Source organism: Theropithecus gelada, chromosome 18 (genome assembly GCF_003255815.1).
Source record: "Theropithecus gelada isolate Dixy chromosome 18, Tgel_1.0, whole genome shotgun sequence".
NCBI lineage: Eukaryota > Metazoa > Chordata > Mammalia > Primates > Cercopithecidae > Theropithecus > Theropithecus gelada.
This window is the reverse complement of record NC_037686.1, coordinates 15,644,078-15,671,428: the sequence shown is the minus strand read 5'-3', so window position 1 is coordinate 15,671,428 and position 27,351 is coordinate 15,644,078. Positions and strand designations below refer to the sequence as shown.

The following is a 27,351-nucleotide window of genomic DNA, read 5'->3' as shown; positions in this document are numbered from 1 at the left end:
TGTGATCCCAGGTGCGATCCAGCTCAACAAGCACACTGAGAGCCTCATGAGCTCTTGGGATCAGAACCCAGGACTCCTGATCCCACTCCGTGCCGCCTTCTCACCCACCCCTCTTCCACCAAGTGGGTGGAAATAGCACTTGCTTTGAAATAAATAAAGAATGATCTTTGTGAAAAGCAACCTAAACAGCAATGGGTCATCTTTATTCACATCTATAGTACCAAGTGCTGAGTAAGGGGATCTTAGACTCCAGACACCTGTCCTTTTTGTCAGGCCAGAGCTGCAGTGTGTTGACCGCAGGTCTGTGTCTGTCACCCCTGCTCCTGTGGGTAACCAGCCAGAGTGCCCCTGAGGCCAATCCCTGGAGAGTTCTGCGAGGTCTAGGGAGGAGTTCTTTGTATTTAAACTTTCTTTTTTTTTTTTTTTTTTTTCATGTAAACCTCAGCAGTTTCCAATGCCTCTGTAGTCAGCTTTTGCCTTTTCAAACTTCAGTTAGATAGGTAATGACTTTTACTCATTAGGACTTTTTTGCGTTAGTTGGAAACCCAGAGTTGCAATACTGTTTCTTTTTTCCTTAGAATCGCCAGGTTTATGGGAATAACAATTGGGATTCTCTTTATATAAAAATAGTGGTGGAATCTTGGCACAGGGTTCGTATGTGGCTTTGTTGAAGGCTTGTCACTTCCTCATTTGTATAATTTCCCTCCTTTGTGGCCTAAACATGACTTTCAAAGAGTCAAGAGGAGTTAAGTCGTAATTTTTATTTTAGAACATCTGAAAAATGAATTCAAAGAAAAGTGATATTGATGCCTTGGATTTCCCTGCCCATACAAATCCCAATCTCCTGCTGACTTTTTCTCTCGTGTTTTAGGTCTTCAGGGACTGTTGTGGGATTTGTATTTTGATACTGAGGGACCAACACAGACTGACTTAGCTTCTTGCCTGTGTGCAGGTTGTGTGCCACTGTCACTGAAGAGAATTTCATATTGTGACTTCTGTTCAGATTTTTTTTTTTTTAATGGCTTTTCCATCAGGGTTCTTGGGAGCCATAGCTGCTTCTTGATATCTTCTGTTTCCCTGTAGAACAGACAATTGCAAGCCTGGTGCCCTGGCGAGCTGGGCCCTCTGTGGCTTTCTGAGTCCATCGTGAGGCAGAGGATCGGGTATGTTTTGGGCAGCAGCCTTCAGAGCAAGGCACTGACCTGATGATTCACACTGACCCCTCCCCTCTGCTGAATTTTCTGACAACCTTGTGACTCTCACATGGGAAATATGAGTGGCTTTTGAGAAACCTTTACATAAGAGGTTTTAAAATTTCTTTCGAGATTGCTTTGGTGTTTTTCCTTAAAGTTAGCACATTCTTTGCTTTCTACTTCAATCTCGGACAGGAAGTTCATTCTTGTTCTTTACATTGGGGTGTTGATGTTTGTGGTTTTGTTGTTTTGTTCTTCATGTTACTCATGATGTATTGATATTAATTAACCTAAATACATATGGAAATATTCTTTCATTACTTCGAGCTTATATAGTTCCTGGTGCAGATGTGCAAAAATGGTGTTTTAGTAATTGCTACGTCACTATCTTGCTTTTCTCTTTACTGTGATTCTGAGTGTTTCTTACATGGAACTATAGCTTCCTCTTATCAACAAATAAACAGGAAATAGAAATTATGTAAATAAGCAATTACCATTACCTACTTCACTGACTTGACAAATAGGCATTTGGTCTACTTTAATTAATATTTTTCAAAATGTTAAGGTGCCTGTTGCTGTTACTTCATTTTGCAGGTAGCGTTGGAAATTTCTGTGATCGTACTCAAGTGGGCACTTTTTGTTGAAATGTACCATTGAGACTCTGGTAACACTGAAATTTGTGTTGACTTTCTGTAGGTGTTTTCACAGTCCTGTGTTTGGTATGGAGAGTGTGGAATTGCATATGGGGACAAGAGGTACAATTGCGAATATTTTGGCCCACCAAAACCATTACCAAAGGATGGATATGACTTAGTGCAGGTAAGTTCATTATCTTAGGTATTGGGAGCACAAAATGCTGATCACAAGATTCTCTGTAATTAATTATTCCTTAAATGTTATTGCAGGATGGAGGTAGAGGCGAGACTAATAGGCTTAAGTCTTACCCCAAACTCTAAAACTCTAACCTGTAGCATACAGTGGCAGAGAAAGAGCACCGAAACTCCAAAGGCTTAATTTGTCAGGGGATGACTTTATACCTCTTATAAAGTTCCCAATAGCAGGTTACTATTTAGAGACTGTCCTTGGTACTTCATACGTTGCCCTTGCAGCATCTCCACAAAATATTAGAAGTTAGCTGTTTTTGATTCCTACATTTCAGGACTCAAATGGACTCTGTTGCTAAGTGGCTTTGACATCCTCGTTCCCTGTTCATCTTACTGTTTTCTCTGTGTTCCACTGAGAGCCTGTGAATTTTGGCTGCTACCAGGATTCTGATTTCTGTTCTTTTTTTTTTTTTTTTTTTTTTTTACCATGCTGTGATACACAGGGATATCAGAACTGGAAAAATCATGTGAAAAGCCTGGTTTTAGAGACTTAAAGTAATCAAAAGTCAAGTTGACATGATAACAGAGCTCCTAGGCTCACTTGTTCATTTCTTTTCTGTTTTTGAGACAGAAGGAGCCTTGCTCTTTTGTCCTAGCTGGAGACTAGAGTGCATTGGTGCAATCACGGCTCACCATAGCCTTGACCTCCTGAGCTCAAGCAATCCCTCACCTCAGGGTCCCAAGTAGCTGGGACTACAGGCGCGTGCCACAACCCCTGGCTAATTTTTTAAAATTTTTTTGTGGTGATGGGATTTTACCATGTTGCCTAGGCTGGTCTCGAACTCCTAGGCTCAAGCAATCCTTCCTCCTCAGCCTTCCTAAGTACTGGGATTACAGGCATGAGCCACAGCACCTGTCCTCACTTGCTGCTTTCATCATAGTTATTAAAGGTTTCAACTCTCCCTGAAACGACTAATAGAAATAGTAAGTAGCACTCTGGTTGAATTGAATCAAACAAACCAAAAACCCTAAGAAGACATAAAATGATTGTCAGGAGAGGAGAGAACGCTTCCAAATAAAAAGAAAATTAGAAACATCTCTACTACCTCTACTTGTGAATAAGTAGTAAATGTGTAGCCTTTTAAAATATTTCTATAAGAGCTTTGCAAATACAGGATGTGTCTTACCCTTTTGTACTTCAAAAGGATTACATGAATGAATGTGTGTTAATTCACTGAGGAATGTTGACCTTATTTTAACTACTGCCTACTCCTGTGTCTGTGCTCTTTCACCTGAAAGGAACTCTGTCCAGGATTCTTCTTTGGCAATGTCAGTCTCTGTTGTGATGTTCAGCAGCTTCAGACACTAAAAGACAATTTGCAGCTGCCTCTACAGTTTCTGTCCAGGTAGGTTCTGCTGGGGAAACAGAACAACTGAGCTGTAGATACTTGTGAACTGGTAATACTCAACTTTCCATTTATTCTTTGTTTGTTTACATATTTGTATTTATATATTATATGTCTGTTATATGAATATATTATATGTTTATACATAAATGTATACATTTAAAATAGGTGGATATATATTTAAATGTATATTTATATATTAAAAATACATATATGTATAATATGTATACGTGTGTGTGTGTGTGTGTGTGTGTGTGTGTATAATGGAGACAGAGTCTCACTGTGCTTCCCAGGCTAGAGTGCAGTGGTTTGTGGTGTGATCACAGCTCACTGCAGCTTAAACCTCCTAGGCTCCAGTGATTGTTCTGCCTTAGCCTCCTGTGTGGCTAGGACTATAGGCATGCACTACCCTCTCCAGCTAATTTTATTTATATTTTTCTTTATTAATTTTTTTTTTTTTTTTTGAGACAGACTTGCTCTGTCACCGAGGCTGGAGTACAGTGGCATGATCTCAGCTTGCTGCAACCTCCTCCTCCCGGGTTCAAGTGATTCTCCTGCCTCAGCCTCCCGAGCAGCTGGGACTACAGGCACATGCCACCACACCCAGCTAAGTTTTATATTTTTAGTAGAGGCGGGGTTTCACCATGTTGGCCAGGCTGGTCTCAAACTCCTGACCTCAAGTCATCCACCTGCCTCGGCCTCCCAGAGTGCTGGGATTACAGGCATGAGCCACTGCACCTAACCTAATTTTTATTCTTTTTCTAGAGATGAGTGTCTCACTATGTTGGCCAGGCCTGGTCTGAAATGATCCTCCCACCTTAGCCTCCCAGAGTGCTGGATTATAGGTGTGAACCACAGTGCCCAGCCAGTTTTATTTTTTTTTTAAGTCTCTTTTTGTTTTATTTTAAGAAAGCACTCTTACAATTTGTCAGAAATAAAGAGAAAAACAATAATTATCAGACTTGGTTCACTTCCCAGTTGCATTCAGAGTTGATGCTTGGTTTCCTCTGTGATGTTTCACTCTGCAGGGTGTCTGCACTACGGCTAGGCTCCTTTCAAACTTGAGCTGTGCACTGTGGGGAAGAGAGGTTCCTAGGGGTCCTGCTCAGGTGCCTGGCCTGAAACTCCCATCAAGCAGTCCTTCCTCTCCCCCCATGCCTTGCTTTGCACATCATTCTTGTCTCTCCCTCTGGTGAAGGGGTGTGATAGAGTCAGGGCGTCAGTAGAGCTGGCCTTGGGGAACTGTTAGCAAGCTTGTTCTGGTGTAGCTGGCTGGTTTTGTCAAACTTAGTTTTCTATCTGATCTGTTGGCTATGGCCCTGAGCAGTGAAAAAGGGCTTGGTAATAGATGTTCTTCTCTAGGCCTAGCCAGCAATTCTCAAATATGCAAAAGAGCAAGCTGCTGGTGTGCAGATTGTGGTATCTTTCTAAATTTTTCAGACTTCAGCACACTGGTAAAGATGTTTGGGAAGCAAATATTGAAAAGGGAAAATGCTTCTCTGTGCAAATATCACTGCAGGTGATGATAGGGCACAAGTTGGCTTCCAATGAAGAAATTCTGCTTATTACCAAAAGTTGACCATAGAGAATGGAAAACCACCACTAAATTGTTTTTTCAGAACAACAAAAGTTGAGACTATAGTTGGGCCAGCATATCCTATGAAAGGCTTATGGACATTGATGGAACCAAATTGGAGCCTTGTACACTCAGTCAAAACACATTTATTTAGGATCCACCCTAGGTGAGACATTATGGACATAGGGACATAAACATAAAAAGATAGCCAACCCTTTCTCCATATTATGAGAGGCACCAAAGCTTGTATCAGAAACAACCTGATATTTGGAAAAATACACAGCTGTCAAAATTAGTGATTGTGGGCATTAAATGTAGTAACATGGAAAAAGTTTGAAAACTATACACCCCAAGAGTGATTCCTATTAGAATAACGTAATTGTAGTTTCTGGCTTTGTGGCAGTAAAGCAGTGGGGCTCCTGAAAGAGAGAGAGTCTGTGCTTCCCTATCTCCTTCACTAAAACAGAGGCTCTTGAAGGCCAGGATACACTTTTTTCGTTCTTTGTCTTACGTGGTCACTGGGACTGGATCAGAGTATAAAGTAATCTTGATTGCAAGAATGCAAGTCTAATGAAACAACAGCTTTTGCAAGTAACAGTGGACCAAGGGGAAAAGAGAGCTCAGGCAGCTTACAGTTCTTGTGCAGTTGTGTGCTCCTGAAGCACATGCAACCAGAGAACAACATTGCTGTTCTCTGTCTTTACAAACCATGGGGATTTCTCCTTGTGTTTCCGGAGGGCCTAGTGATTTTCTGGAGCTTGAAAGAAAACCTTCAATAGGTTGTAAGATGAAGATTCTCATGATAATTCTCATTATTTTATTTTATTTTATTTTCTTCTTAATCAAAACTGTCAGCTGGTGCGGTGGCTCATGTCGATAATCCCAGCACTTTGGGAGGCCAAGGCAGGAGGGTTGTTTGAGTTTAGGAGTTTGAGACCATCCTGGGCAACACAGTGAGACCCACACCTCTACAAAAAATTTTTTTAAATTAGCCAGGTGTGGTGGTGTATACCTGTAGTCCTAGCTACTTGGGAGGCTGAGGTGGGAGGATTGCTTGAGCCTGGGAGCTCAAGGTTACAGTGAGCTGTGATCACGCCACTGCACTCAGCCTGGGCGACAAAGCAAGACCCTTTCTCAAAAAACAATAATAATAAAAATAATAATAATAATAATTCCTGATGCTCCAAAGTCCTTTTACTCTAGGTCAGAGAATGTATGTCTCTAAATTATAAAGTGCAGAATTCAGAGAAGCGTCTCTTTCTTTTTGAAATTATAATTGGACACAATAAATACAGAAAGTAATTAGGGCATTTTTTAAAGGTGTGCCTTTATTTTAACATGAGGTTTTAAGTTTAGTATTGCTGATTTTTAATATGTTCTCTTGGTAATTTGTCACTTTACAGTAAGTTTAAAATATTCTTTGTCTATTTAAAATCGTTCCCGCTGGCCCTATTACGTGTGAGATCATGCAGAATATAATTTACTTTTCCTTTAGATGTCCATCCTGTTTTTATAACCTACTGAACCTGTTTTGTGAGCTGACATGTAGCCCTCGACAGAGTCAGTTTTTGAATGTTACAGCAACTGAAGATTATGTTGATCCTGTTACAAACCAGACGAAAACAAATGTGAAAGAGTTACAGTACTTTGTCGGACAGAGTTTTGCCAATGGTAAGTAAACTTTTAATTATTCCTCTTTTACAGCTGGCATCAGGACAGCAGAGCAAATTGTTCCTTTTAGTTGTCCTGTCAACCCTGTGGAAAATCACAATTTTCAGTTCCATTGGCCAGGAAATAAAGTTGTTGCTTTGCTTGTATCTTAGGACTTGAACTACAACGAATATAACAATCTCCTTAAAGCGCTTGCTTTAACTCCCCCTAACTTTAACTTCCCACATGGAAAATTTTAGTATGTGCAAGTTTGCATCCATACACTTCAGTAACCATTGGATCTTTGATTCTAACAGACATGAGTTGTGTAATGTCATAAATTACTGCAAGACTGAGAAGATAGAACTATTAATGGTTGGCAGAGAAGAGGTCATGACTCGGAAGAATCAGATCACCATAAAGGAAAGTCATTAGGTCTAACAGATAGCAGAAATGATCCCCCAGCATTGACCAGCATACAACATTTAATTATAATGACAGTTAAAAAGGTAACAAAAAATTCCTTAGAAAAAAGGTCTCATTCACAAAAGCAGCAAAAAATAAGGCACTTAGGAATCCAAAAGATGTGACATACAAGGCAACCTGACTGAATGGAGAGAGGTCATTTTGTCCAGAAACAGAAGCCCGCATGTATGGAAAATGGATATGTAACACGTGTGTCATTACAAATCATTGAGAGAAAAGGTGGACTAGTTGATAAATGGGATCAGAAAATAGATTATATTTATCTAATTTTAATTTTTACAGATAATAAAAAATCAATTATACAGATTAAAAATCCCAGTTGGAAAGTTTTAGAAGTAAATATAGAATATCTTTATGACTTTAAGATAAAGGAAAGATTTCTAGACAGAAGAGGAAAAGCAGAAACCATAAGGAAAATATTTATGAATATAAACAACTGTTATCTGGAGCAGTCAGCAAAATGCAAATTTAAACAGTAAGCTACAATTTCACACCTCATCAGCTTGGCACAAATTAAAAAGTTGGTCAATTTCAACTATGGATGAAAATGTGAAGCAATAAGAATACTAATATACTCCACCACTTATAACCATAATTTGGTATAATTGTTTGAAAACCATTTGAAAAACAACTGTGATATGTAGTAAAGTTGAAGATAACCCTCCTCCCAGAAATTGCACTTGTAGATGCCTGCCTTAGAGAAACTCTAAATGCATATAAACCTGGAGACCCATATAAGAACACCCACTGTAACATTATTGTGATTGAAAAATTGAAGACCTCAAGAGAATGAGAAGACATGACACAGACTGGAAGAAAGTATTTGCAAAAGACATATATTAGTAAGGACTATTATTCAAAATATACAAATAACTTCTAAAACTCAACAAGAAGAAAGCAAACAGCCCAACTGAAAGATGGACAAAACAACCTGAACAGATACCTCACCAAAGAAGGCATACAGGTGGTAAATAAGTACATGAGAAGAGATGCTCAACATTATGTCATTAGAGAATTACAAATTAAAACAACCAGATACCACTACACATCTATTAGAATGGCCAAAATTCAAAACACTTGCAACACCAAATGCTGGCAATGAACTCTCATTCATTGATGGTGGGAGTACAACATGGTACAGCCACCTTGGAAGATAGTTTAGCAGTTTCTTACAAAACTAATCATACTCCTTGGTATTTACCCAAATGAGTTAAAAATATGTCTACCCCAAAACCTGCACATGGATGTTTATAGCAGCTTTGTCCGTAAGTGCCAAAACTTGGAAGCCACCAAGATTTCCCTCAGAAGGTGAATGGGTAAATAAACTGCCACATCCACACAATGGAATATTATTCAGTGCTAAAAAGCCATGAAAATTCAGTGCTATCAAGCTATGAAAGTACATGGACAAATCTTAAATCCTATTACTAAGGAAAGCCAGTCTGAAAAGGCTACTTACTATATGACGTTCTAGAAAAGGCAAAACCATGGAGACAGTAAAAAGTCAGTGATTGCCATGGGTTAGGAAAGAGGAAGGCATAAGTAGAGCACAGAAGATTTTTAGGTGGTGAAAATACTCTGTATGATAACTATAATGGTGGTTACATGTTTATATGACATTTTAAAACAAAAGTACTACCTACTTAAAACATACAAGTACACAATATACATGGGAAGGATAAACATCAAATTCAGGATTGTGTTTACCTTAGGGAAGGGACTACTGTCAGGGAGGGGCAATTGGGGAGCTTCAACTGAATCTATAGAGTGTATGTGTGTGTTTAAGTATTTCTTTATTTTTTTGAAGAGACGGGCCTCACTGTGTTGCTAAGGCTGATCTTGAACTCCTGGCCTTAAGTGATCCTCGTACCTCAGCCTCCCAGTGTTGGGACTGTAGGTGTGAGCCACCACACCTGGCCTATAGTGCATTATTATTTGTATTTATTTTTTAAATTATGCCATAGCCAGTTGTTCTGAATAGTGCATTATTATAAAACAGAGTCAAGGTCTCATGCTGTCACCTAGGCTGGAATACAGTGACGCAATTGTGGCTCACTGCAGCCCCAACCTCCTAAGTTCAAGCAGTCCTCCTGAGTAGTTGGAACCACAGGCATATGCTACCACACCTGGCTAATTTAAAAATATTTTTTTTTGTAGAGATAGGGTCTTGCTTTTTTGCCCAGGCTGGCTTCAAACTCTTGGCCTCAAGTGATCCTCCCACTCAGCCTCCCAAAATGCTGGAATTACAGGTGTGAGTCACTGCACCTGGCCAAGTCCATTATTTTTTTAATGTTGAGGCAAATGTAAAATGATAAGACTGATAATTAACTGGGTAATGAGGAAATGAGAACTGTATTATTCTCCATGTTTTTTTTGTATGCTTGAAATATAAAATAAAACCTGAAAACCAAATGGTGAGCTGGAAGATATGAGGGAATTACCCAGAAAACAGCATAGAGATAGAAAGATCTATAAATCATTAAAGAAATGACATATAGGATAACATGAGAAGCTCCAGAGAGTTGGGGAGAGACAATCAAAGGGATAATGAGGATTTTCCAGAATGGATAAGGGATGAACCCTGAGACTTTGAGAAAATTCAGTATACAAAAATCAGTACAAGTGTACAGTATTTCTGTACACTTACAGTGGACAATCTCAAAGTGAAAATAAAACAATTCCATTTACTATAGTATGGGAAATAGTAGTAACTGTAACAGAAGGCAAAACACTTTAAAACTAAAGAACAGCCGAATGCGGTGGCTCACACCTGTAATCCCAGCACTTTGGAAGGCCGAGGCGGGCAGATCACAAGGTCAAGAGATTGAGACCATCCTGGCCAACATGGTGAAACCCCATCTCTACTAAAAATACAAAAATTAACTGGACATGGTGATGCTCGCTTGTAATCCCAGCTACTTGGGAGGCTGAGGCATGAGAATCACTTGAACCTTGGAGGCGGTGATTGCAGGAGCCGAAATCATGCCACTGCACTCCAGCCTGGCTGACAGAGTGAGACTGCATCTCAAAAATTAAAAAAAACTAAAACTAAAGAACATTATTCAGAGAAATTAAAGAGGATCTAAATAAATGAAAAGACATTCCATGTTTATCAATCAAAAGACTTAATATTGTTTAGATATCAGTATTCTTCAAGTTGTTTTGAGATTCAGGGCAATCTCTGTTGTAATCCCAACTGACTTCTTTGTAGAAATTGACAAGCTGATTCTGAAATTCACGTAGTAGTTTGAGGGACTTAGAATAGTAAAACAACCTTGAAAAAAAAATAGGAAGACTCACGCTTCTCAATTTCAAAACTAAGCAATGGAAATCAAGACATTGTGGTATTGGAATAAAGATAGACATATAGATCAATGGAATATAACTGAGAATAAATAATATATCTATGGTCAACTGATTTTTGACAAGGGTGCCAGGGCCATTCAATGAGAAAAGAATACTCTTCATCAAATGGTGCAGCAATAACTGGATACACACATTCAAAAAAATAAATAATAATGAAATTGGGCCCTACCTCACACCATATGTTAAAGAAATTAAAGCAGATCAAAGACCTAAATGTAAGAGCTAAAAACTATAAAACAGAGTAAAACATAGGGATTAATTTGCATGGCCTCATATTTGGCACTTGATTCTTAAATATGACACCAAAACAAGAGCAACAACAACAAAAAGATTAATTGGACTTCATTAAAATAAAAAAGTTTGTATTTCACAGGACACCATCAAGAAAAGACAAGAAGGCCAGGCACAGTGACTCACACCTATTATCCCAGCATTTTGGGAGGCTGAGGCAGGAGGATTGCTTGAGCCTGCGAGTTCAAGACCAGCCTGGGTGACAAAGTGAGACCCTGTGTCTACAAAACATAATTAGCCAGGCATGGTGGCATGTGCCTGTGGTCCCAGCCACATGGGTATCTGAGGCAGGAAGATTGCTTGAGCCCGAGGAGGCTGCACTAAGTACCTCGCACTCCAGCCTGGGTGACAGAGTGAGACCCTGAGTCAAAAAAACAAAAGGACAGGAAAATATTTGCAAATTGTGTATTTGATAAGGGACTTGTATCTAGAATACATAAATAACTCTTGGCCGGGTGCGGTGGCTCATGCCTGTAATCCCAGCACTTTGGGAGGCCGAGGCAGGCGGATCACCTGAGGTCAGGAGTTCGAGACCAGCCTGGCCAACATGGTGAAACCCTGTCTCTACTAAAATAGAAAAATTAGCCAGGCATGGTGATATGCACCTGTAATCCCAGCTACTCAGGAGGCTGATGCAGGAGAATTACATCAGCCTGGGAGGTGGAGGTTGCAGTGAGCTGAGATCACGCCATTACACTCCAGCCTGGGTGACAGAGCTAGACTTCATCTCAAAAAACAAAACAAAACAAAACAAAACAACTCTTACTACCCAATGATGAATAGATAAATAACCCAATTTAAAATGGCAAAAGATCTGAATAGAGCAGACATTTCTTCAAGGAAGATATACAAATGGCCAACAAGCACATGAGAGATGTTCAACACTATGAGTCATCAGGGAAATACAAATCAAAACCACAATGAGATACCACTTCACACCCACCAGGATGGCTAGCATCAAAGTCAGATAACAAGAAGTGTTGACAAGACTGTGGAGAAATAGGAACCTTTATTAAAAAGAAATCCCAAAACCAAAAACATTAGCTGGACACAGTGGCTCATGCCTATAATCTAGCACTTTGGAAGGCCGAGGCAGGTGGATCACCTGAGGTCAGGAGTTTGAGACCAGCCTGGGCAGCATGGTGAAACCCTATCTCTACAAAAACTTAGCTGGGTATGGTGGTGCACATCTATAGTCCCAGCTACTTGAGAGGCTGAGGTGGGAGGATCACTTGAGCCTGAGGGGCGGAGGTTGCCAGTGAGCTGAGATCACACCACTGCACTCCAATCTGTGTGACAGAGTGAGACCCCATCTCAAAAAGAAAAAGCATTGCTGGTGATGATGTAAAGTGGTATAGCCACTTTGCAAAAACAGTTTGGCAGTTCCTGAAACAAACATAGAATTACCATATGATACATCAATTCCACTCAAAAGATGAAAACATAGGTCAACACAGAAACTTATACACAAATGCTTCTAGCAGCATTACTGATAATAGCCAAAATGTGGAAACAACTCAGATATTTATCAGCTAATATATGGATAAACAAAACATATGTCTGTACAATGAAATGTTGTTTGGCCATAAAAAGAAATGAAGTATTGATACATGCCACAGTATGCATGAACCTTGAGATCATTATGCTAAATGAAAGAAGCCGGTCATAAAAGACCACATATTATATGATTGGATTTACGTGAAATGTCTGAAATAGTCAAATAAATAGAGACAGTTCAGTGGTTGCTTAGGGCTTAGAGGGGTGGGGAGGTAGTTGAGCATAGCGAGAATACAGGATTTCTTTTGAGGTGATGAAAATGTTCTAAAATTGACTATGGTTATGGTTGCATATATCTATGAATATGCTAAACTCCATTAAATTACATAGTTTAAGGGGGGTAAATTGTAAATTACATGTGATTATATTGTAAATTATATTGCGCCACCACACCTGGCTAATTTTTTTTTTTTTTTTTTAATTTTTTGTAGAGACGGGGTTTTGCCATTTTGCCCAGGCTGGTCTGGATCTCCTGAGCTCAGGCAGTCCACCCACCAGGGCCTCCCAAATTACTGGGATTACAGGTGTGCATGACCACCCCCAGCCCAAAGACAAATATCTTAAAAGCAAATAGAGTCAAGACACAAATCACCTTAAGACAATGATAATTGGAGATTTTCTTACTAGCCATGATAGAGCCCAGAAGGCAATGGAATAATGTATTGAGAATTCTGAGGGAGATGACTGTCACCCTAGTTAACCTGTCTTTCCAGAGCAAGGGTAAAACAAAATGAATGCGTAAGCATCTCCTTGAAGATTAGGGAAAGAAGATCCTGGGAAGTTTCTAGCAAGCAGGGACGGGTAAATGAGAATCGACAGACCCATTCCAGCTATTTTCTTAGGTGTAAAACACTGATACTATCCTTATATAATGTGTTGTCTTTATGTATAATAAAATATTATCCAAAAAGTTAACAGTATTAGGTTTTTGGGGGTTTTTTTAATTTATTTTTTTTGAGATGGAGTCTTGCTCTGTTGCCCAGGCTGGAGCGTAGTGGCGCGATTTCAGCTCATTCCAAGCTCTGCCTCCTGGGTTCATGCCAGCCTCCCAAGTAGCTGGGACTACAGGCGCCCGCCACCACGCCTGGATAATTTTTTTGTATTTTTAGTAGAGACGGAGTTTCACTGTGTTAGCCAGGATGGTCTCGATCTCCTGACCGCATGATCCACCTGCCTCGGCCTCCCAAAGTACTGGGATTACGGGCATGAGCCCCCACGCCCGGCCAACAGTATTAGGTTTATTGACATGTGACCTCTGCCCTGAAACCAGTTTTCCAAGTAAGTTCCATAATTCTCTGGCTGTGTAGCTTCCTGCGGCAGAGGTTTTCTGGAATCAGCTTCGTTAACTGAAGAAGTACTAAGGCTCTTAGCTGCGGCTTCCTGGGCCTTGGTATGCTCTTCTATACAGTGGGGATACAACTCCAGGCTGTTGTGAGAGCTGTGAGACAACGTGTGCCTTTCCTTTTCCTGTTTTTACTTTTAAGTTACTCGGAATCAGGCCTCCATATTATTTGCAGGGTGATAAGCCAATTTAAAGGGAATCTCTGTTCGTGCCCTTAGTGTTTGCTGTCCAGCGTTCCAGCATGGTGCGTATGGAGTTCGTGTTTCCCTTCAAGAAGCCTTTGTAAGATCTTTCCTCGTGAATTACAGCAAGCATCTTTTCTCCTTTTTCCTTTGGGTTTCTTCTTCTAGCAATGTACAATGCCTGCCGGGACGTGGAGGCCCCCTCGAGTAATGACAAGGCCCTGGGACTCCTGTGTGGGAAGGACGCTGATGCCTGTAATGCCACCAACTGGATTGAATACATGTTCAATAAGGACAACGGACAGGCACCTTTTACCATCACTCCCGTGTTTTCAGGTAGGGATAAAGATTCCAAGTTTGGTGTGTTTATGATACTGTTTTAAAGCCAAGGAACTGGCTGGGCACAGTGGCTCACCAGTGCTTCGGGAGACTGAGGCAAGAGAATTGCTTAAGACCAGGAGTTCCAGACCTAGCCTGGGCAATGTCGTGAGGCCCCGTCTCTACAGAAGAATTAAACATTAGCCAGGTGTGGTGGCATGCACCTGTAGTCCCAGATACTTGGGAGGCTGAGGCAGGATTGCTTGGGTCCAGGAATTCAAGGCTGCAGTGAGTTATGATCATCCCATTGTCCTCCAGCCTTGGTGAGGGCAAAGCCCTCTCTCTCCATGAATGGATGAATGAATCTCAGTTGAGGAATCATAATCTGCAATAGGAAGATAAACACATTCAGGTAACTAGTTCATAGTTTCTCCCAGTAAGAGAGGTAACTGGTACATTTATCCTGCTCTGGCTAATTTAGTGGGTGCTGGGAGTGGGAATGGAGGAAGAAATGAATTGCCTTCAGGCATTGCTGTGGTAATTGAAAGAATAAGCAGTTAAAAAGGGGGTGGGAGGCAGCTTTTCCAGAGCTCTGCTGTAGTATTAGCTTCTGAGAATGGAGATAGGACATGACTGAGGGTTACCTTGGTATGTGGTGTACTTGGAGGATTGCTCTATCAGTGACAAACCCCTATGCACAGGTTTATTGAGGCAACTTAAAATTCCACAGGACGAAGCAGCAAAACATAATTTAATTAAACTAAAACCTCCAATTCTTTTTCTTCTTTCAGTTGTTTTATGTATTTCAGTGGGCTTTTCGTTGGGTTTAAGTATAATACAAAATTTTGGATGTTTTTAATTGAGATTTGTACTCAACACAATTCCTTCCTGTAGATTTTCCAGTCCATGGGATGGAGCCCATGAATAATGCTACCAAAGGCTGTGATGAGTCTGTGGATGAAGTCACAGCACCGTGTAGCTGCCAAGACTGCTCTATTGTCTGTGGCCCCAAGCCCCAGCCCCCGCCGCCTCCTGCTCCCTGGACAATCCTCGGCTTGGACGCCATGTATGTCATCATGTGGATCACCTACATGGCATTTTTGCTTGTGTTTTTTGGAGCATTTTTTGCAGTGTGGTGCTACAGGTAAGCAGTTTTGTTTATCATCCAGGGCAAGAAGAGCAAAATTGCCCACTGGCACTTTGAGTTTTCACTTGTCAGACCTTGGTTACTTAGGACAAGAATCAAATACCTACATGAATACCACTGCATGGATTACTGTGTTCTACAGCTGTTATATAGTAAACCATCAAAGTCCTGTTTAACACTGCAACATCAGAAGTGAATTTTACTGATTTATGCAAAATGATGTGTGATTTAAAGCACCGTGCATTAGCCACTCATTTTTTTTTTGGGGGCACTGAGTTTCACTTTTGTCACCCAGGCTGAAGTGCAATGGCGTGATCTCAGCTCACTGCAACCTCCACCTCCTAGGTTCAAGCGATTCTCCTGCCTCAGCCTCCTGAGATAGCTGGGATTACAGGCACCCACCACCATGCCTGGCTAATTTTTGTATTTTTAGTAGAGACGGGGTTTCACCGTGTTGGCCAGGCTGATCTCCAACTCCTGACCTCAGGTGATCTGCCCACCTTGGCCTCCCAAAGTGATGGGATTACAGTCATGAGCCTCTGCGTCCAGCCAGCCACTCATTCTTTAGAAAGTCAGAGTAAAGGCTGGGCACGGGGGCTCACGCCTGTAATCCCAGCATTTTAGGAGGCCAAGGCAGGAGGATCACGAGGTCAGGAGTCCATTGCACTCCAGCCCTGGCGACAGTGCAAGACTCTGTCTCAAAAAAAAAAAAAAAAAAAGATGTCAGAGTCAAATGAGCGAAATCAGATTCAAATCTAATTAAATGCAGTACTATAGTCCTTTTAGATATTTGCATCTTAATTTAGGACAGTACTTTTTTTACTTTTTATTTTGAAATAATTTTAGACTTAACCAAAAAGTTGCAAAAATGGTAGAATTTGTGTATATCCTTTACCCAGTTTCCCCGATGATACAACTTACGTAATTCCTAGTACAATGATCAAAACCATGAACATGCCATTATTATTACATTATTATTAGCTAAACCGCAGATCTTAATCCAATTTCACCAGCTTTTCCTCCAATTCTCTTTCCTGTTTCAGGGTCCCGTATTACATTTTTGTGTTTTATGAGTCCCCTCAATCTGTGACAGAAAGTTCCTCAGTCTTTCCTTTTCTGGCCTTGATGATACTGGTCAGGTATTTTGTAGCATGTCCTTCTGTTTGGCTTTATCTAGTATTTTCTCATGATGAGATTGAAATGAGGTGTTTTGACAAGTACATCACAGAAGTCACATCATGTCTTTCTCGGTGCATCATGTCGGCGTCCCTGATGTTGATGTGTCTCTTTCCTGGTGATGTTAACCTTGAACACTTGCTCAAGGTGATATCTGCTGGATAGCTCCACTGTGAAGTTACTGCTTTTCCCTTCATAATTGATCAATATCTTGGAGGAAGATGCTTTGAGACTATGCTAATATTTTGTTCCTCCTCAAACTGTCAACCACTGATTTTAGCATTCATTGTTGGGTCTTGTCTGCAACAATTATAACGAAGGTGTTTACCTAATGGTGATATTTTTTCTCTTTCCCTCTCTTCCTCTGCATTTACTAACTGGACTTCTGTACAGAAAGCTATCCCTTCTCCCTCATTTATTTACTCAGTTATTTACATCATGGACTTTCAATTCTGTTGGTTGTATCCAACACTGTCATTTATCTTGTTACTCAAAGTTTTCCAGTTTGGGCCATTGGGAGTGGCTTCTGGCTGACGTCTGTGTTCTTCTTTTTGAGACAGAGTGTCGCTGTCACCCAGGCTGGAGCGCAGTGGCCGGATCTCAGCTCACTGCCAGCTCCGCCTCCTGGGTTCACGCCATTCTACTGCCTCAGCCTCCCGAGTAGCTGGGACCACAGGCGCCCGGCTAATTTTTTGTATTTTTAGTAGAGACAGGGTTTCACCATGTTAGCCAGGATGGTCTCGATCTCCTCACCTCGTGATCCACCCACCTCAGCCTCCCGAAGTGCTGGGATTACAGGTGTGAGCCACCGCGCCCGGCCCTCTGTGTTCTTCTTACATACACCTCCCATCCCCAGCTTTATCTTATATTTTCCCTGTCCCTGCCTTGCAGGGAGCTCTGGTTGCTTTTATTCAAGAGTGGTATGTAGAAACGAAGATCTGCACACTAGGTGTGCTCTTTGCTACTGGAAAGGGTAGCGTGGTTTTTTTTTGTTTGTTTGTTTTTTTGGGATGGAGTCTTTGTCACCAGGCTGGAATGCAGTGGCGCCATCTCAGCTCACTGCAACCACCGCCTCCCACGTTCAAGCAGTTCTCCTGCCTCAGCCTCCCAAGGCACACACCACCACACCCAGCTAACTTTTTTATATTTTTCGTAGAGACAGGGTTTCACCTTGTTGGCCAGGTTGGTCTCGATCTCTTGACCTCGTGATCCGCCCACCTTGGCCACCCAAAGTGCTAGGATTACAGGCGTGAGCCGCTGCGCCCAGCCCAGTAGCGTGTTCTTAAAAGACCTAAAAGTTTTAAATAAAATGAGGGCCACAAGGTGAAATTATCCTTTATTAACTGTTCTTTTAATATCTTCTTAAGTTTTCTCCTGAGACTGGTGAACAGAGGCACCCAGAGCAAGGAAACTTAGGGGAAAGAAGGCAGTAATTAGGGAGGAGGAGGCAAGGAGGAGGAAGAAAGCATTTCATGGGATTACAGGAATGTCCCAACAACAGCCTCATTGTGATGAAGTCCACTAATACTATTTCCTCTCTTCTGTTTTTCAGAAAACGGTATTTTGTCTCCGAGTACACTCCCATTGATAGCAATATAGCTTTTTCTGTTAATGCAAGTGACAAAGGTAGGCATATTTGTCCATGAATAAAAGGGTTCAGATGATGCTGTCTGTCATGAGAGTATTCGTTTGCTCAGCGGGGTTGCGACAGTGGGTGAGGCGGAGTGCTAGTGCCGAGGACACGGCTGCGACCAAGGCAGACGTAGTCCTTGCCTTTGTGGCCCTACCATCTAGTCAGGGTGGCACAGCAGAACCGAGTAATTAATCATAGCTGGGGAGGCGCGAAAGCAGCAGGACAAGAGTGGGAATAGCAGGGCAGGGTTGAACCTCACCCTTCAGAGGCTCCTGTGTCGGTGTCTCATCTGTGGGGTGGGAACAGCGCTCATTGAGGGCAGCCAATAAAGGTGACTTTGCTGAGCAGATAGATAGCTGAGGGCAGGGGTCTCATATGTGTCCCCAGGTGGGCTTGATTCCTGCCATGAGACAGCAGCTAATGCTTTCCCTGTTCCGACTTTCAGGAATGGCTTGGCTCTTAACCTCCACCCTCCCTTCCTCTCCCGCTCTTCCAGGAGAGGCGTCCTGCTGCGACCCTGTCAGTGCAGCATTTGAGGGCTGCTTGAGGCGGCTGTTCACACGCTGGGGGTCTTTCTGCGTCCGAAACCCTGGCTGTGTCATTTTCTTCTCGCTGGTCTTCATTGCTGTGTGTTCGTCGGGCCTGGTGTTTGTCCGGGTCACAACCAATCCGATTGACCTCTGGTCAGCCCCCAGCAGCCAGGCTCGCCTGGAGAAAGAGTACTTTGACCAGCACTTTGGGCCTTTCTTCCGGACGGAGCAGCTCATCATCCGGGCCCCTCTCACTGACAAACACACTTACCAGCCGTACCCTTCGGGAGCTGATGTACCCTTTGGACCTCCGCTTGACATACAGATATTGCACCAGGTAACCTGCTGTTTGAAGAAATAAGTCACTCCAGGGGACCTTGTGGTTTGCTGGCTTTTACATGTTGACTACTGCTGGATGGGGATTTGGGGCTGAATGTCATGGTATATCTTGAAAATTTTAGCATATAATGGCAAAGCTGCCTTTAAGTTAGGTTAAAAGAAAGTGAATGATGTAGAACTTAATGAAATATTTATTGCTGCTCACTTTTGTATTTACTTCAGATAGTAGATCTGCCTTTCTCTTGAAATTGAGATGAGCAGAGAAAGAAGACTTCAGTGGCATTTGTCTATTGAGGCAGGATGTATTTATTAGGACGTCACCTTAGGAATTTGCGAATGTTTTCTGGTGGTAACTGAAAGTAATATGCAAGGACCCAGAGGCATGAAGCCCTTACTGCTGTCCTGGGGGCTGAGGAAGGAGCTGCCAGGTCACCATCCCTGATCCAACCTGTAGGAATGAACTTATCACTGCCTGAACGTGGGCACCCAGCCTGTTTTTGGTGAGAGGTGCATTTGGGGCAAGATCCATCCTGTTGCTCCTATAAAGGCGTGTAAACCTTCCCATTGTCCCTGTCACACTTGCCTTGGAGAACTGTACCTGTGCATAAACTATACCCGCTTCTTTTTTAATGAATGTATAATCACATGGTTTTTCCTTTAAACATTGCTCATGTCTACAAGAAAATCTGAAATCTTGAAAAGCATTAAAATGGTCCTAAGACTTGGATAGAATCTTTTCTCTACCCGGTGACTGTCTGTTGCTTTTTCCAGCTTGTTGCTGAAGGTGAACAGCATAGTCATTTACCTCCAAGATCATCTTCTATGTTAGGAAATAAGGGGACATATGTAAATGGCTGTAGTGCACAGCAAGGCAGGAGGTTTTGTGTTATTATTGAGGGGAGGGTCAGGGAGACCAGGAGACCCCTCTGCTCTCCCTTCTGGCCTGCTGGCCACCGCTGGAGCAGGGTAGAGGGAGATGGTTGTGTGTCCTATGTTGATAGCTGTTCTGGTCATGGTGTCCCCCCACCCCCTGCTGCCTCTGTGGACGCCTCTAACCGGTTTGCTGTTAGAGTGGGCCTGACCCGTTTTCTTAATGTATTGCGCCTTAATGCTCTCCCTCGTCTTAGGAAGTATTTTCCCCAAATACTCTTTGTCTTCTGACCCCTCAGGGCAATACTGACTAGTCAAGATCTGAGAGAAATGTGATGTGTTTCTGGGTTTGCTTATTTTTGAAATCTTCTTTCAGGTTCTTGACTTACAAATAGCCATCGAAAACATTACTGCCTCTTACAACAATGAGACTGTGACACTTCAGGACATCTGCTTGGCCCCGCTCTCACCATATAACACGAACTGCACCATTATGAGTGTGTTAAATTACTTCCAGAACAGCCATTCCGTGCTGGACCACAAGAAAGGGGACGACTTCTTTGTGTATGCCGATTACCACACGCACTTTCTGTACTGCGTACGGTAAGTGGCAAGAGACAGTCATTGGTAGACACCATTCTTGGGTCTGACTTAGGGTATATGGGCATAAGCTTGTTTTATGAGCATAACCCAGAGGTGAGCAAACAGAGCAAGTCCTTGCCCTGTGAAGCTTACATCTTTTTTTTTTTCTTTTTTCTTTTTTTTTTTGAGACAGGGTCTTGCTGTGTCACCCAGGCTAGAGTGCAGTGGCGCAGTCTTGGCTCACTGCAACCTCTGCCTCCGGAGTTCAAGCGATTCTCATACCTCAGCCTCCTGAGTAGTAGCTAGGACTACAGGTGTGTGCCCACCACGCCCAGCTAATTTTTGTATTTTCAGTAGAGATGGGGTTTTGCCATGTTGGCCAGGCTGGTCTTGAACGCCTGACCTCAAGTGATCCCCCCCACCTCGGCCTCCCAAAGTGCTGGGATTACAGGCGTGAGCTGCCACACCCAGCCGGAAGCTTACATCTTAATGGAGGGAGACGGATGATGAACACATAACATACGCTATCATGCCAGCTAGAGATTAGTGCTGTGAGGAGAAAATTAAGGCTGGACAGAGTGGGGGTACACTGCTTAAACATGGAGATGTGCACAAAGGGAGAGGAAAGGAGGACAGCTGGGCCCATCACAGGAATGCGTGTTCCCGGCAGAACCAACAGCAAGTGCAGAACCCCGGCGGGGAGCCCTCGTGGTGCGAGATTGAGGAGTGCAGCTGCCCCTTACCCTTTACCATGTGCCTGGGTCGCTAACACAGTGTCATGTGTCACACCCCCCACAAGATGTAAAGACAGAGGAGCCTTTGGTGCCTTTTCTTCTCTCTCAGATATATAGCCCGCTCCCCTGTAGTGCCCCAGCTGTTTGGGAGGCAGCTTCCCTATGAGGAGTTGGGGCGGGACAGGCCCACAGGTCTAGATTGGAGGGCCCTGCAGCTGCTTCCCTTAGGAGGCGTGTCTAGCTGGGCAGGGTGCGTTTATAATTGGGAATTGTCACCCCAGGAAGCTGTGCTTGGGTGACCTGTGGGGGAATCTTAAGGCTTCTTCTGGTAGGGGAAGAGCAGCACGGTGCCGGATGGGCCTACTCTCCCCGAATGCTCGGGACCTGGCCTAGGGGCATTTGTTCAGCCAGTTGAGCAACCACAGGGGCTATTTCTTCAGCATGGGAACAGAGAAGTTATTCCTTGTCACCTTTAAGGACACTGCTCAGCCAACTACTTCTCAAGAGCTAAGGACTCTCACTTCTGGTTCTTAAGTTCTGTTTGTTTGTTACTAGAGTAAGACTTTTTATGCAGTTGGGCTATATTCACTGTGTTTCAAGAATATCACCACTAATAACATGAGTTATGCTCAGGAAAACGCAATAGCTTATGCTCCATACCCTAAACCGGCTTTCTCCACAGGGTAGATGGTACAGGCTACCTGGAAAAAAAAAAAAAAGTTTAATGTTACATAATTTTGATAGTTGGATGACCATTTAATGTTACATAAATTTTATAGTTTACTCTCTGTTGCACAGATAAAAGTCAAGAAAAATGAGCGGGGGCAGAGGTGCGTGAGCCTTGTGCTTCCTTAAAGCGGGCGTGGTTCCCTCCAGTGTGGAAGCAGTGCAGGGAGTGGCAGGCTCCTGGCGGCAGGGACCTGAATTGGTTTGTAGTTATGCTTGTGCGCATCCTCATAACCCCAGGCCCGCCTCTAGCGCTGTCCCCTTTCCTCTCCCTCCAGCTTTTCCTGGACTTTTTCACCTGAGGGTCCTGCAGTAACGGCAGGTGGCCTGCCCAGAACCATACGCTGACCTGCTTCTTTTCCCCATTTCGTTTAAAGGCAGTGACAGTTACCAGTTACTCAGACTTGAGGCTTTATCCCTGAATACTGTCTCGCCCTTGCCTTCCTCATGGGGTTCTTGTGGGTCTGAGCCTCTGGATGGTCTCTCAGATTTCTGCTGTGGATGAGGGGACTCAACTGCTCGCTGCAGGTCACCTGACCTCCCTCATGCCGTCACCCATCTGCTCTGACGGGCGGGTCCTGTGCAGAAGCTTCTCAGCACCTGGCCAAGTTCTAGCTGATGGTCTGTCTGGAAATGCTGGTTCCCTCTCCACTGGCGAGCTGTCTGTCTGCACTGCACTGCCAGTTGCCTCTCGCCTGGGCCATTGCACTAACATCTCCACTTACTGTTCCATCTGCTTCCTGTTTCTTTGCCATTTCCAGACCTTATTCCACTTTACCACACGAGCTAGCTTTGTAAAACAGCTCATGACATTTCTTTCCCAGAAATCTCTCATTGTTCCCCAGTGCCTCCAGAATAAAAATCCAAACTACTTAACTGGCACTGAGTCCTTTTATTTTGCATTTGTCTGTCCATTACTCTCCCCAGACCGGCCCCCTCCTTCAGGAGCCCCCTTGGTGGGCACCCCATGCTCTAGGACAGGACATCTTTTCTTTGAATTATTTTCTTTTTTTTTTTTTTAAGAGATGGGGTCTTGCTATGTTGTCCAGGCTGGACTCAAACTCCTGGGTTATAGCCATCCTTCTGCCTCAGCTTCCTGAGTAGCTGGGATTAGGCGTCCCGCCATACCTGGCATACAAGACTTGTTAAACCACCATCTTGCTCTCATTCCCTCTCACTGTTCTCTCTCCCTCCCTTTTTCCTCCCACAGTTGTAATTGTGAGACACCCTTTTGTCCTCCCTCTTTGGTGAAATCCCCTCATCCTCGGAGGTCTGGGTCTGTCCAGTCTCTTCCTCTTGGCTACAGTTTTGCCTTTTAGTGTTTGCTTCCTTCTCTGTGCCTGTGTAGCACCATGCACCGTGTGCCACTGATGGCACTGGGCCGTATTTGCCTGCCTCTTGCCCAGGGATTCTGAGCTCCCAAAGGTGAGTGCTGAGCTGTATTATTCAACTGAGAAACCTCGGGGCCCATGTTGTCCTTAGAATACAGCCAGCCTCATCAAATGTTCGTTGTGTAAATGTTTAGGTCTCTGATGTCTTGAGGCCCTTCTAACTGGGAAGTGTTTTCTAAACTTTTTGACAGGGCCCCTGCCTCTCTGAATGATACAAGTTTGCTCCATGATCCTTGTCTGGGTACGTTCGGTGGACCAGTGTTCCCATGGCTTGTGTTGGGAGGCTATGATGGTAAGTAAGAGAAGCTTTGACTTTTCCTTTTAGGTAAAGTCATCTCGGTTTTGTCATTAGCGTCAAGTGGTAATTATGAAGATTTCATAAATTGGGCAGTTTTGTTAATTTCCTACCTCTTGAATCCCAAAATAGTATCTCCTTTGGCTTTGGGTTTGGGTTTCATTCCAGATTTAAAAGAAGTGGATTGTGTTAGCCATCTTTAGATCACACATGCCTTTGAGAAGCTGTCGAAGGCTAAGTACCTTTCCCCAGAGTAATGCAATTGCAAACCTCTGCATTGTTGTTCAGCTTCAAGGAGGTCCTGGGCCCTCAAAGCTCATTTATGGACCCTCTAGGGAGCTCATGGACCTCAGACAAGAACCCCTGTGATGGAGAAAAGCTAGTATGTGAGGTATGTGGAAGAAGAAACAAAGTTGATGGATTTTTTTCCTTCTAAACCATCAGTTGAGTATTTGGACACTCTTACAGTGTGAAGAGCAGCTGGTTTGCTCTTTGCTGGTTCCTGTAGCACTTTAGAACCAATTGTACTTGATAAAATGAGGCGATGATTCATGTGACACCTTTGGCATCTTAAGCCAAATTACAGGCTCAACAGGTTTTGCCCAGCCAGTGAAGAACCCAGATAGGTTTTCTTCTCCTCACTCAGTGGCAGGGGAGAAGTTGCAATCTGTATTTAAAATTTACTCTGCGTCATAGAGGAAAATGCCATTTCTAATTGGTGGAAAAGGGATGGTGTCAGCAACTGGCTAGCCATAGGGGAAACAATTGACTTTGATCTCTGCCTTGTTCATTTCACCAAAGTAAATTCCAGATGGATAAAAAATTGAAATGTTAAGAACTGGGCTGGGCACGGAAGCTCACACCTGTAATCCCAGCACTTTGGGAGGCCAAGGCGGGCGGATCATGAGGTCAGGAGATTGAGACCATCCTGGCTAACATGGTGAAACCCTATCTCTACTAAAAATATTTTTAAAAATTAAGCTGGTGTGGTGGTGGGCACCTTTGGTTCCAGCTACTCAGGGAGGCTGAGGCAGGAGAATGGCGTGAACCCAGGAGGCGGAGCTTGCAGTGAGCCAAAATCAAGTCACTACACTCCAGCCTGGGCAACAGAGCAAGACTCCGTCTCAAAAAAAAGTAAAAGAGTAAAAGAAATGTAAGAAGTGGAAGAAAATACAGGAGGCATTTTAAAAAATAATTTTTAAGTAGAAAAGATATTTCAAAGCAAGACACAAAACTCAGAAACCCCAAAAGGAAAGACTGATGAATTTGAGTACATGAATTTTCATTTGTGGAGAATAAACATACAGTTAAAAAAACAAAATTGGGCTGAGAGTTATTCATGCCTGTAATCCCAGCACTTTGGGAGGCAGAGGCGGGCAGATCACTTGAGCTAGGAGTTTGAGACCAGCCTGAGCAACATGGAGAAACCCTGTCTCTGCAAAAAATACAAAAATTAGCTGGGTGTGGTGGTGCGTGCTTGTAGTCCCAGTTACTTGGGAGGCTGAGGTGGGAGGATCACTTGAACCCAGGAGGTTGAGGCTGCAGTAAGCTGAGATTGCACCACATTCCAGCCTGGGTGACAGAGCGAGACCTTGCCAAAAAAAAAACTGGACAAAAATATTAGTATGCATAGCAGACAGCATTTTTGTAATAAATAAAGATCTCATCCCAGCCTGGCCAAAATGTGAAACCCCGTCTCTACTAAAAATACATAAAAATTAACCACACGTGGTGGTGTGTACCTGTAGTCCCAGCTACTCGGAGGCCGAGGCAGGAGAATCACTTGAATCCTGGAGGCGGAGATTGCAGTGAGCCGAGATCATGCCATTGCACTGCAGCCTGGGCAACAAGAGCAAGACTCTGTCCTAAAAAAACAAAACAAAACAAAAAAAAACCTCATGAAAATGATCAATAGGCCGGGCACGGTGGCTCAAGCCTGTAATCCCAGCACTTTGGGAGGCCGAGACGGGCGGATCACGAGGTCAGGAGATCGAGACCATCCTGGCTAACATGGTGAAACCTCGTCTCTACTAAAAATACAAAAAAAAAAACTAGCCGGGCGAGGTGGTGGGCGCCTGTAGTCCCAGCTACTCGGGAGGCTGAGGCAGGAGAATGGCGTAAACCCGGGAGGCAGAGCTTGCAGTGAGCTGAGATCCGGCCACTGCACTCCAGCCTGGGCGACAGAGCGAGACTCCGTCTCAAAAAAAAAAAAAAAAAAAAAAAAAGAAAATGATCAATAACCTGAAAGAAGAGTGCGTGAGGCCATGTGAAATTTAACAAAACAAGAAATACAAAAAAAAAGAATGGTTTTTATTTTATTTTTCAGAGACAGAATCTTGCTCTATTGCCTTGGCTAGTGAGTACAGTGGCATGATCTCGGCTCACTACAACCCCTGCCTCCTGGGTTCAAGTAATTCTCCTGCCTCCATCTCCTAAGTAGATGGGATTATGGGCATGCACCACCAGGCCCAGCTAATTTTTTGTATTTTTAGTGGAGACAGGGTTTTGCCTTGTTGCCCAGACTGGTCTTGAACTCCTGACCGAAGGTGATCCACCCACTTTGGCCTCCCAAAGTGCTGGGATCATAGGCATAAGCCACCACGCCCAGCCTCAGTAAATATTTTCTTGACTAATGAAAAGGGAGGCTGAGGCAGGAGGATTGCTTGAGCCGGGAAGTCAAGGCTTCAGTAAACTGTGATTGTGCCACTGCACTCTAGCCAGGGCAACAGAGTGAGACCCTGTCTCTAAAAAAGAAGACAAAAAGGAATGAAAAATAGTTCAGCTTCTTTGGAAGGCAGTTTGGGAGAATTTATCAAAATTAGAAATGTACATAGTTTTTGATTCAGTGATGGTGCTTTAAGAATTGATTCTAGCCAGGTGCAGTGGCTCATGCCTATAATCCCAGCACTTTGGGAGGCCAAGTCAGGAGGATCGCTTGAGCCCAGTAGTTAAGTCCAGCCTGGGCAACATGACAAAATCCCATCTCTACCTAAAATACAAAAATTAGCCAGCAATGGTGGTGCACACCTTTAGTCCCAGCTACTGGGAGGCTGAGGCAGGAGGACTGATTGAGTTCAGGTGGTCAAGGCCACAGACAGCCGTGATCACACCACTGCGCTTCAGCCTGGGCAACAGAACAAGACACTGTCCCCCTCTCCTGCCCCCCGCCCCCCTAAAAAAAGAATTGATTCTACAAGTATGTGTTTTACACATTAAAATATTTATAGGCTATTTATAGTAACTTCGTTTGTAATAGAAAAAAATTGCAAAACTACTCATCAGTGGGAGGATTGGCTAAAAATACTAGAAAATATTGTAGGAAAAGAATAAGGAAACTCTTTATGGAGCATCTCCAAGATACAGAATTTTAAATGTAATGTGCAGAATAGTATTTACGGTTTGTGTGGTTAAGAGGGAAAGGGGAAGAATCCGTGTGTGTGCTTGTGTGTGTGGAGCGGCTCTGGAAAGATTCGCAGATGGTATGGGGAGGAGAACTAAGACAATTAAATAGATGTTGGAGAAGGAGAGAGAATTTTCAGTAAACACCTTTCTGTTCTGTTTGAAATTGTTAACATGCATGTACTGTATCCTTTAAAAATAAAAGAATAAAAAGAATTACTCTTCCTGAATGATAACCATGCCTACCTCAGATAAAAAAATCCTTTTTATTCATTCACTGAAGTACATAAAAACTATTTCAGCAAACTCTTTTTTTTTTTTTTTTTTTTTTTTTTTTT

At 43.0% G+C, this 27,351-nt stretch overlaps 1 protein-coding gene across 1 annotated transcript in view; it reads left to right on the top strand.

The window, feature by feature from the left end:
* NPC1 (NPC intracellular cholesterol transporter 1) overlaps positions 1-27,351 on the top strand; it is a 55,601-nt gene that overhangs the window by 10,080 nt on the left and 18,170 nt on the right. Inside the window, exons 2-10 of the mRNA XM_025364996.1 lie at positions 1,890-2,012; positions 3,317-3,423; positions 6,495-6,670; positions 14,042-14,209; positions 15,086-15,335; positions 18,067-18,140; positions 18,644-19,014; positions 20,263-20,489; positions 23,511-23,611. Of these exons, the coding sequence (XP_025220781.1) occupies positions 1,890-2,012; positions 3,317-3,423; positions 6,495-6,670; positions 14,042-14,209; positions 15,086-15,335; positions 18,067-18,140; positions 18,644-19,014; positions 20,263-20,489; positions 23,511-23,611 (1,597 nt within the window). The remainder of the gene's footprint in view (positions 1-1,889; positions 2,013-3,316; positions 3,424-6,494; positions 6,671-14,041; positions 14,210-15,085; positions 15,336-18,066; positions 18,141-18,643; positions 19,015-20,262; positions 20,490-23,510; positions 23,612-27,351) is intronic.